Raw genomic sequence first — 12,530 nt, 5'->3', positions numbered from 1 at the left:
AATATATGTACATTTACAGACAACAAGAAAATACCAACTAGTCAACATAATCATATTACAAACTCTATTTCAATAAAACTAGGGCAAAATATGAACAAAAGAAAGATTTACACAGAGACTCCTTAAAAAGTACAAGGAGAATAAGACCAAGTGTTCTGGAAGGGTAAGCGTCATCTCTTTCATCGACGAAACCTGTCAAGGAAACCTTGGTCAAGGATGTATATATATCTTTAAATGACACAAGGTCGACAACCGATGTCCTGTCCGTTGCGACATATGAGCAGTATTTACCTAATTAGTATCATCAAGGGAGTACGATAACAGCTGCTGAGTTTAGATGATGCGGTGAAAAAAATACCTTGACAATACAATTGATAATTTTTTTTTTAAAAAAAGCCCCCCCCTCCTCCCGAAATTATCATCATTTAAGCATCATTAGTTTCTAATCGGTGAAAATTAGTAACAGCCAATAAAGAAATCTTAACATTAGTGACAGCTGACAAATCCATCTCTACTGAAATGCATTGCGTACCTCCCCCTCCCCCATATCGAGTATAGAGACAGCTTATCAACCTAAATCAAGAGAACGCTTCCTACTTCTACATGTTGTTAACACTATAGGCCTAGAGTGTTGAATCATAGGAAAGGACTAAAATAGTTACAGAGAAATGTCGAGAAGTGATCGTTTATTGCCAGTGTAGCTTATTATGGTAAAGTGAATAACTTCATTATTTTCTTACTTATTCACCAATTGTCTTACAGTATTTCTTACTGTGGCATAAACATATTGAAGAGAATGTTGGCACAGTAACCATGTATGTCCTTGATTAGCTATTCTGAACAAACAATATTACAACTCTCTAAGGGATATTGATACATTGGGGCCAACAGTGAAGAGCCAGTTTAATGCCTTATGGTAGGTAGTTTTAGTTTCAGAAATACAAAAAACAAAAGCATTGTTCAACAATGAAAACATTTAATAGCACAAGACAATAAAAAAGGAAATGATTTTAAAAGTCTGTCATGTTTTGTCAACGGCTCCTGTGTCTTGTTTTTGTTGCTGTCGACTTTTTTGATTTTTTATGAAATTTCTGAAAGATTCCACTTCTCTCTGTTCCTCCTCTGCAAAGTAACAAGCAACTTTAACACTATATCATGGTATTTGAAAATCATTTTAAATGGTTTACACTTGTAATCACCTACATGGGAACAATAGATATTCTCAATAACCAGAATGCCAGGAAAATTTAAATGGTTTACACCCTGATGTGGATCTCAGATATAACTATATATGACAACCTCTAAATTCCATCTCACTAAAACCTTTATATGACAACCTCTAAATTCCATCTCCCTGAAACCTTTATATGACAACCTCTAAATTCCATCTCCCTGAAACCTTTATATGACAACCTCTACATTCCATCTCACTAAAACCTTTTTATGACAACCTAAATTCCAAAACCTTTTTATGACAACCTCAATTAAATTTATATGACTTAATAATAAAACCTTTTTATGACAACCTCTATTCCATTATCACCAGCATCTATGTTATCACCAGCTTTTTCACATAACAAGTTATTCAAGCCTCCCTCCCATTCCTACTATTGTAACAAGGTAATCTGCCATTACCATCCATCATGTCAGGGTCATGTGCCTCCTCATCGCTGTCCTCCTCCACCAACCCTGGAGTAATAGCCATTCCATCTGTCTGTTTCTTTAGCACTGGACAAAGAGGAAAAATCATATCAGCAATTTTAATATCTCTTTTGACAAAATAAAAAAGTTCAGACGGTAGGGCAACAAGAGATTTAATTGGCCTGCATTGCTCAACTAGTATTCAATGTTGAAAAATAGAATCAGTGTTTATCACAAATACATTAACACAACAACACTGGCTTTCAAAGAGGGCACATCCAATCGATTTTAACCAATTTTCATAACAAATAGCTACTAATACTTAACTCTAAACAGTGACAGTTATGACCAAGATTATAGGTGATGTCTTTTTTTTTTTTCTTGAAATTTGTTGGGCTTTGACCTTTCCATCAAATATCCTGCTTCTTGGACTTTTGGTTTACAAGAAGAAGTTTTTTTCACAGGTTTTGATGATTTGACCCCTGTGATCTTCAATATGGTTAAAGGTAATTTCTTTTTTGAACTTTGTCAGATTTCATCCCAGAGACCCATCAGTCAAATATCATGCTTCTTGGGCTTTTGGTTAGTAAGAAGAAGTTGTTTTAGGGTTATGGACCGGTAAATTGTGCTTCGGTGATATTTTCTTATATTTGATTACTACCAGAACATGTTGATGTCCATAATTTGGCGTGGTGGACTAAAAGTGTAAATGCTACAGAACTGAAGGTTTGATTCAGGAGACAGCTGCCAATGTACTACCAAAGATACCATATTACAGGAAAATCAAGTTGACACAGAAAATTAATTCTGTGTACCTACACTTGGCAAAAAAAGTTTGTTCTGGAAAGTTAAAATGAAATATTAACAGTCACCACAAATAATTATTTGTACCATGTGTGTAAACATTGTATCATGTGATGACATCAACTGGGAAAGGACATATCCTGTATTGCATAAGTGAGTGTGTAATAAAAGAACAGCACAACTCAGTGTAAAACAGTTTACTTGGAGGAGGAAAACACAAAGGGAAGCAAGAAGACTTGTTTATTTCTTAATTGTAAATGTAAATGATGGAAATGAATGTGTAGTAGAGACAAGAGAAAATGAGAAATGCTATTTATATAGGGAGAGAAGAATTCTGTAAGACCATTGTGTCCATGAAGAGTATTTGAAGTTACCGTGCATGGGTACAGAGAAGTTTTTTTTTAAATTCCTTCAATTTTATTCTTTTTGGCCATGTACATCAGCCCTTGAGGGTCAGACTGAGTGAAGCACCTTAAACCCCTTCCATCCATGAAGAGTATTTGATTACAATATATTTGGGTACAGAGAAGAAAATTTTTGAAATTTCTGTCAAAATGATTGCTTTTGGCCATGCTCGTCACTCTCTGGAGGTCAGCCAGTGTCAATATGTGCACAAAATCAAACTGTCATCCTTCACTAACAATTCAAACTAAGTTTGTACTATTTTCAATAGCAAATAAAGAAATTACTTTCAAAAATGATATTTTCCTATATAAACTATAGTAAACACTACTACCTTGCTAGGAAATGTGATATTCTGAAGTCAGGAAATTTACAATTTAGGTAAAACCTTTCATTATACTATATTTGGGTACTGAGAAGAAGATTTTTGAAATTTCAGTCAAAACTACCCTTTTTGACCCTGTCGCTAGGGGATGGGACCCGTACAATTTACAATGTTTATTTACCTTTGGCCAGGTGTATTACAAGAAGAAGTAAAAAATGTAAAACATATACAGGTGGATACCACTGGACAATTGGGTTTCGCAATAGGTCACTATGACACTTTGCCTCAGGTGACCTAAAAACTGTAAGACCAGCACAGATAAGACATACTGACCATCTAGAAGTATCTTGATACTTAAAAACACCCAGAGAATGAAGTATGATGTTAACATTGGTAGAATGCTTCACTGTATAATGTACTTTCTAAACTACTTCCAAAGTTAAAATCATAAATCTTGGGTAACTGTCCTCTCCCTGGGTATGTTAAATGGGTAGATGACTATTCAGTATCACCAGGCCTGTCTTTGCCCATGTCCATGTGTAACTGTAGGGTAACTGTCCTCTCCCTGGGTATGATAAAAGGGTAGATGACTGTAAGTATTACCAAGTGTGTCTTTGCCCATGTCCATGCGTAACCATTGGGTAACCTTACTCATGGATATGATAAAAGGGAACATGATTATTAAGTATTACCAGGCTTGTCTTTGCCCATGTCCATGCGTAACCATTGGGTAACCTTACTCATGGATATGATAAAAGGGAACATGATTATTAAGTATTACCAAGCTTGTCTTTGCCCATGTCCATGCGTAACCATTGGGTAACCTTACTGGATATGATAAAAGGGAACATGATTATTAAGTATTACCAGGCTTGTCTTTGCCCATGTCCATGCGTAACCATTGGGTAACATTACTCATGGATATGATAAAAGGGAACATGATTATTAAGTATTACCAGGCTTGTCTTTGCCCATGTCCATGCGTAACCGTGACATCTGTTCTTCTTGTTCCGCCAGTTCCTTCTCCTCCTTCTCCTTTCTAAGCTTCTCATACTGGGGTCTGTACTCTCTATTGGACAAATGCACAGTAAAGGATATCAAAACTGAACCTGTATTTACTACACTGCTTAAACTTTTTAAGTTCTTTGTCATAAGGTGGAGTCATCTGTATTAAAGTATTTAAACATTACAAAACTCCCTTAAAAGTACTGTTTGTACTGATAACATCTGGTAATAGAGCTTTAATATCACCTGAGCATTAATGATACTTTGATTTGACTGTTTACACTGTACAGTGCCCTACAACAGGTCAAGGGTCATTAGGATTAAAAAATGTACATACCGTGCTCAATACCATTGTGAAATTAAAATGTTAAATTAGAGAGTATGCTAACTACCTCTGACACATTATTAAGGATATTTGTGATACACTTTTAACTTACTTCTCAAATTCTTGTGCTGCATCAGTCACATGCTTGAAGAATGATTCCACTCCCTCACCTGTCACTGAGGATACCCCAACATTCTACAATACATCAAACTTTACCTTAATGCATTTTTAAAAATCTGAAGTATTTTCATTTCATATGGCATTGACTAGCAAACTTTTTAGTATCTCAGGTAGGATTCTTATATGACACTGCAAAGACTATAAATACACAAGCAGAAATTAACTTAGATATGTATTAGAATTGGTTTTCTATCAAAATTTTACAAAAATATTCATGAAAATACCAAATCAGAAAATGCCAACAACAATTATAAATCTTTATTCTCTTTATCAAAAAGAATTTAGCAATGATTTAATTAAGTTAATGAATCAGTCGCTATCATTTTAACAAACTACACAGGTTGGCATAATATAAAATCTCTCAGAATCCCATCTCAAACATAGTAATTCATATTAAGCTGACAAACTTAATGAGTCTCTAGCTATCTTTACTCATATTAAGGCTGACACAGTTAATGAGTATCTAGCTATCTTAACTCATATTTACGCTGACATAGTTAATGAGTCTCGGGTTATCCTATTTCATATTTAGGCTATCCTTTGAAACAACTGTGTTGACATAATACATAAGTCTCTGGCTTTCTTGACTTACACGAAGGTTGGCGTAGAACTCATCTAACACCAATGACATGGAGCGTGTCAGGTTGGAAACATATGATGTTTCATGCTCCAATGCATCTTGGAAGGATTCAAAGTCGGTCATCCATTCTACAGCAAACCTGTTATCCACAATATCTATCTGCAAGTCATTTAAAAAAGTCAATGAAAATAGTTGAAAACTTTCACAAAACAAATTTGAAAGTGAAACGTCATATCAGTATTGTTTGCATTTTCTCAATGTACAGTGTAATTTAATACACACCATATAGGTGGAAATATTTGCAGGGGATTTGATTTTGCTATATTTGCAAATTCAAATACACAGCAAATTCTTTTACAGTAAATCAATATTTTCTATAGAATTTGTTACCATCCCTGTAATGGATACCAACGTAATGTCATCTCCAGGACAACCATGAAATATTAGCCCCACGAAATCAATAAACTGTACTATGCAGTACTAGGTAAGGAAAAATTGAATCTGAATATCTATATCCAGTAAATAATGCCATATCAAAACCTTTTGACAAATTCTAAAGTCAATATTTAAAATAAACACACGCAAATTTCAATTTAGTTTAATAAAAACATTTACTATTAATGGTATTACATCAAAGTACCTATTATGATTAGTGAAATACATTATTCATACCTTGTTCATGGCTACGATAAAAGGCAGCTTGGTTTTGTACAGGATACTACAGGCATACAGCATGTTAGACATGAATGTGACTGGATTCACACTCCGGGATGTGTCCATCACATACACAACAACTGTTGGGAAGGTGGACGCCTGAAAATACACATAACTTAATCTATTAAAGTATTTTACTATTAAAAATCTATGAAATATTTCCTTCAGGTTGATTATACATACAATGTATTACATGTACAGAAAGTGATCTCACCACCATTAAGAAACAAAAGTGTGATATCTGTGTTGTCATCCAGTACTAGTAAGTTTCTATCTTAAACATAGAAAAGTTCATTACAAAGGTTTGAGGCTATAGTATAAAACATGAAGGTTAGATATCATCAGACAATCTTACAGATATTGTCTGACATGTCTGATATCCATAAAGATGTGGTTAAGGTCAATGCAATGACATCACAAATAAGTAATACCTTATTTAGAAAAAAACATTTAACAAAGTCTCAGTCAATCAAATGTAACCCTGGTAAAATACTAGCTGCAATTTACCACACGGCTTAATAAAACTTCTCTTGGTGCGATCAGTTGAGCATCAGACTAGTAAGCCAGGGGTCCAGGGTTTGATTCCTAGCGGAGGCATTGAAATACATAATGATCTCTGTTACATTGGCTCCCATGTAGGGACCAGGAAATAGTACTTAGCCATGCCCCATCAGCATCGCTTTAACCCCTAGAAACTTGAGGACAAGTTATTTCCTGTAGAGGGAGTATGTAACCCTGGTAAAATACTAGCCGCAATATACCACTTGGCTAGAGAGAACTTCTCTTTAGTGTGATCGGTTGAGCATCAGACTACTAAGCCAGGGGTTCCGGGTTCGATTCCTAGCAGAGGCATTGAAATAAATAATGATCTCTGTTACAAAAATAATGTATACATTCTCAAATGGAGAGTTATTTAAGATCTTGTTGATATCCCTAACATCTAATGTTTAACATTGTTGATAAAGAATATTACCAGTGTTTCTGTGATGATGGTTCCAGAGGCTGACCAGGTAAAGACCTCTATCTGTCCAGGTGTGTCAAGTATGATGTACCTGTAATTACAGACAGATCAAATAAAGAAAGTTGTTCAGAATAGTGTTCAGGAAATATATTGTTTAAACAAGATTTATGATTGATAGGTTGATAACATAGGGCTATATTTGTAGTTCTAGACATCGTTTCTGAAATCATCTTTCCTTAACCATACAGATTTACCACAGACTTACTTATGACATTTCAGAGCTTTTAAAATCTGACTCAAAGAGAGGCATTATGGGATTCTGTTTATAATTAAATATATTACATTCTTGTGGCATGTATTTTCTTATAATTACTATGATCAATTATGATTATAAGTCATTGACATACTCATGTTCGGTTGATTTCTGCTCCAAAAACTTCATCACCTGTTGAAAAGATGAAATAGAGAATTAGTTACCAGTTACCGTAAATATTCGCGTATAGTGCGCAGGTACTTTTTGGAGATCAGATTTAAAAAAAAAAATTTACAGAAAAATTAATTGACTGGTCACTGCGACGAAACATTTGATGTGGTCTGATCCATTGATAATTAGGAAACCACAATGAGCGTGACCCTAACACATGTAATTACCTTAAGCAAACAAATTTACCCAGGTGACCTAACAAGCATGAAAGGCTTGGCTGATTGTATAATTAACGGTTAATGACAGTTAACACGTTGAGTATGAGGAGACTGATGACATCCGGCTTGGGCTGAACGCATACTATTGGTCAGAAAACGATGTTGTTTTAACTGTCTGATTATTTTCAATCCTACCTTGTCCCCATAAAAGCAGGTACGTTATTGATATGATGGTGTGTCAAGGACAAACAAAACAATGTCATCTTGTTTCAGATAAAAGCATACAGTTACTCCTGATATGAAAATAGCATATAAGGCAGAATGTCAAACAAATTTTACTAAGCATGTTATAAGGTTAACAATATATTTACATTTAACATTATTTCTTCCTTTATATTAGGGTTATATTAGATAAATAACATGTATACACAGAGCTGTTTTATTAGTGTGTAATTATGGATGGGACAGATGGGCAGATGTCAGAACATTCTGTACATTTCAGCTGCTAAGCTTTGTATGATATAATATTTGTTCATTACATTAAATAAATGTATGCTATATTAAATAAACCCTTATTAAGTTCCTTATAAAAAGCCAAATTTTGAGTAAAAAAAATAAATAACTAGGGATGGGCCGTGATGGACTTAAGTTAAATACTATCTGATATACAATACCAAATGATAAATTTGATATACATACCTGATCAAATCTGGTTGCAAATAAATTTAATGAGGTAACTATTCCTCCATTCGGTCCTAAAGAGTATCTGTGTATCAGAATTAAGGTCTATAAAAGTAACAGTAGTTACGGCTCTGATCAGAATACCAACATAAATTGTCCTTAAGATATTTCATTTATCAGAATGACGGGTCACTTTCAAAAGAGCAGTTGAAACAGTGGGACCGGTTAAACCTATCTGGTTCATGTGCATTCATGTACAGTGGAATAATTCCAGATTACCTGAACCGTTTCAACCAGAATACGCAAAAGCAGCTTTAGTCACAGTATTAGGTTACTGCTAAAGTATAACATTATGTTTAATGTTATTTTAATGATAATGAGCTTTAAGAATTGACCATTTTTGAAAGTAAAACATGACTGATAGAGGAAAATATTTTAAGACTGATCAACTGTTACTGCAGAAGTAAATATTTTATATACAAATAGTGCTGCTTATCCTCCATCTATCAAACTAGAATTTTTGACATTTGCATCAAGTAGATTTAATCTAAAGGATACTGTTTCATAACTTCTTTGTAATTCACAGTGTCTCGTATATCTGAAATTGAAAAAGATAAAGATAAGTAATAAACAAAACAATAATAATAGCCTCGAATACATCCTAATGGTGAAGTAACGTCTTGATTCAACATTTTCCTAGAAATTGTCGTCCAGAAATGTTGGGAAATAGCAGGTTTAGAAAAAATATATGAATAAGAACTTCCATTAAATCTTTAATAACGTCAAGGAGATTTGGTAATAAAATGTATTTTAAAAGTACAACTTTTTTGCTATTTCAATCAACACCCAGGGCACTTTTTTCTTGTTTTGTTTATCACACTTATCCACCTTGTCATTAACATATTGATCAAAGTAATCGGTTTATTATTCCTGAGAAACACACTTCAGTGATTGTTTTTTCTTTCTGATGAACACATTACTGTGATTTTCCCCGTATTACAGTAAACAAAATATCCTATTTTCCCATGCTCAAAAGCGTTATTTCCCAAAAGCGGGGAAAAATCTGGAATATTTTCCCAATTTCTAAGACAGCATTACCATTGTCCACAGTTTATAAAGGAACAGGAAGCTATAACATTCGGGGAAAAAACATGCATTACAACTTGAATAGCACACGAATAACAACGATCAATGATACAAATCCTTTCATTGTTTCTCTTTGAGCTATACTCAACACATATGATGGCTAAGTTTGTTAAGGTTGAGGAAAATTCCTCAAGGAATGAATTCCTACAAGAATGCTGACAAGGATTTTCTAAAGAATAGTAACAATGACCTCAACACTGACCCAACAACTGTAAAATCCAAACTTGTCCATGATATGATGATACTTTATAAGAACACGAAGTATGATAAAATTCCCTCAAGAAACAAGACAGTACAGCCAGTTACAGTTTCCCTCTGACTCACTGCAATGTATGAAGTTCCAATGACTAGTAGTGTAGGAGACAGAGCTTGACTTCTTTCATGTAAGTCAAATGTCACATTGTACGTCAGCGTGACCCATTTTTGATATATGATACATTGCCTCATCAATGTGTTCCATACCCAAAGTGTGAAGGTCTAGAAACAAATAGTGTAGCAGATAGAGCCTTAACTTTGATTTTGATCAAGCTAAAGGTCAAAATGTAGGTCACTTTGAATATCATATAATAATTTCATTTAAATTTTTCATATGGACATATTCAGACAAACTCAATTTTAATAAGCACTATAAATGCCTACATTTAAACAAATTTTACATTGAATAAGCTAGTCTTTGAACTCAACCTTATTAAGCCTCTGTTTCTAGCTGAGAATACAGCATTGGGTCCATATTGGTATGAGTGGTTACAACAGAACTGCAGTTTCTATAAACATAGGTAATTCCTTATTCTCACCAATATTTGCTGGAAATGGGACTTCTAGAACTGCTGGGTCAAGGTTGATTACATATGGAGGATTTTTCCTGGCATGAAGATGGGCAGTAATTCTCTACAAAAGAAATACAAAGAGTGCATATCACAGTTGTATATGTACAACAAAGTGCAATGGACTGAACTTTTACTTATTGTGTTTCTTCTTCTTAGAAAATTTTAATCAACACAAGAATAACAGTTAATTATATATTTTGCCTGCACTAAGATTTATGTCTCCTCCTCCCCAAAATAACAAATTTCCTGATTTCTTTTAATTAAATACCACAGATATATCATTGTCAAGTGAAAATATTGATGTGTTGTAAAACTTGAAACGAAAATTTCTCATTTTTTTTCTTACTTTGATCAATAATCAAAATTCATTCAATTACAACATTTTCACCTTTAAAAAAATCACTCTGCCCAAGGTGAGGAAGGAAAGCTTATCTGATGTCTACAGTGCTTGTTTAAATATGAATAAAAACTTAATGTGAAGTGAATAGAACAAGCCATAAAGGATTTGTAAATGCTTTTATCAAAATCTTTTTAATAAGTTCCTCCCACCAAAAAACAAAAGAACAAGGGATCATGGCACTCATCATTGTTGGAGTTTTATTTGTGTATTTTTTTTCTATTTCATTTAATGATTGTTCTTTATTTCACATCAGTTCTAATATGGAATATGTTGCATAGTAAGAAACATAATGGAACTGAGAATGGGGGCAAAATTCAGTATTGGACGTTAAATAACTAATTTCTCCAATAATAATATAAAATTCTATGAAGATATTTTTAAAATTTTTTTTACATGGCATATTTATTTTGTCAACAGCACCCTATACTGGACCAAGGATATTTAATATAGAGGGATAAGAAATTAAGACAAATGAAGAATTCCTTGGTGTCAGCTTTTGTGTTTGTTCACTGAGCTGTGAAGTCATCGAATCCTCTGATTCATACAGTTGTTAGCTGGTCTATGGCCCATTTATTTCTATGCTGTATTTAGTATGTACTTAGCACTGACTAGCCTGAAAACCTGAGCTATCATTAACCAGTGAGAAGTGAACCTTATTTAGTAACAAAAATAATGATTAGAAAACGGAATTGAAATATCGTAAAAGATACACATGTCAAATGGACAATTACTCAGCTTTTTCATGTCATCAATTCAAAAATGTTTTTCTCCTAATTTCGGGTTGACAATGGAATATATTTCATTAGCACAATGAGGCTAGCAAACTCGTCTTTTTTTTTCTTTTTAGTTTACAAAATTATATAGACAGATTCTAATCCCGCTACTATACGAGTTTATAAATGTGCATAGTCAAGAGGTAATTGGCTGACAGTGTACGGTTTTACTTTCTGTTTATCATCAACAAGTTTGAATTTTTAACCTGAACAAATGTGGTTTTCCCAGATCCAGCCATGCCAAGAACTATGATGCAGGTGGGTTTCTTACGCTCATCACTTGAGCTTTGGCCGGTCGACATTGCCTCAGGATGACTACACGCACTTGCTCCTTCTTCCCCACGTGCACCATCCGTCTCCATATTGTTTTGAAATAGCTCTGAGATATTGAGGTTTCAATTTGTTTAGTTTCGTATCAAAAATTTGTAAAATAAACAACAACATTTCGAAAGAATCGTTGTGCATCATTTCAAAGTAAGTATGTCATCGATGACGAGACCAAATGGTATTTTTCCTCAGTTAAATTAGGGAAAATCGAGACTAAACAACTGACTTTGCTTGCAATGAATGTCACGCAGGCGCACTTGGTCAAACTATGGCGGCGACTTCAAAGACAGCGACGAAGTAAACAAACGAAAACATGGTCTGATATCTCAGTATCAGCACAATAAGGTACAACTGAAACGATCAAGTTTATCAGCTGCGTTTTAGTTTCACTTATTTTTCTCCTTAAAATGAAGAATTTTCGGTTATATGACTTTATTTATTTACCTGTTGATTCAATGTTCAAGCCTGTTCCTGTAGTCTGCAAAATCCTAATAAATAATTAAGGGGTCGTTCTATATGTACTTGTTTAACGCAAGTGTTGTCATTTTGGTGAAGGTGCTATACTGAATAATGATGTCAAATGAAAGTAACAAACGTCTAGTCGGTTCTAGCACGAGTGTTACTTATAGTTGAACGTTCTTTCACAACATAAATCTGCCACTTGAATTATCTCAGTTGTTTACGGCAGTTATCGAATTGTAGTAGAATTGTATACCAGGAAAGTCATTACAGTGGTTAGAAAATACCGATCCTTTGTCATACTAAACAATTAATACATATATATGCATATGGTGCAT

General features: G+C 34.0%; 1 protein-coding gene across 2 annotated transcripts; it reads right to left on the bottom strand.

Moving 5' to 3' along the window:
• Positions 1-988: 988 nt before the first annotated feature.
• On the bottom strand, positions 989-11,768 carry LOC132556855 (GPN-loop GTPase 1-like). 2 transcript variants are annotated; one of them, XM_060221295.1, is made up of 12 exons: positions 11,613-11,768; positions 10,201-10,294; positions 8,819-8,858; positions 8,279-8,345; positions 7,345-7,382; positions 6,950-7,028; positions 5,935-6,075; positions 5,275-5,421; positions 4,615-4,697; positions 4,129-4,241; positions 1,636-1,728; positions 989-1,122 (listed from the first exon to the last, which is right to left on the bottom strand). In XM_060221295.1, the coding sequence occupies exons 1-12, from the start codon at positions 11,766-11,768 to the stop codon at positions 1,022-1,024; spliced, it is 1,152 nt and encodes a 383-aa protein (XP_060077278.1). In that variant the 3' UTR covers positions 989-1,021. The 2 variants fall into 2 exon arrangements, with proteins under 2 accessions (XP_060077278.1, XP_060077279.1); XM_060221296.1 differs by having other exon boundaries at positions 11,678-11,718.
• Positions 11,769-12,530: the final 762 nt, after the last annotated feature.

The sequence above is a fragment of the Ylistrum balloti genome, unplaced genomic scaffold (assembly GCF_031769215.1).
Source record: "Ylistrum balloti isolate Yb309-2 unplaced genomic scaffold, AGI_CSIRO_Ybal_v1 Utg370594, whole genome shotgun sequence".
Taxonomy (NCBI): domain Eukaryota; kingdom Metazoa; phylum Mollusca; class Bivalvia; order Pectinida; family Pectinidae; genus Ylistrum; species Ylistrum balloti.
This window is presented reverse-complemented; position numbering and strand designations above follow the sequence as displayed.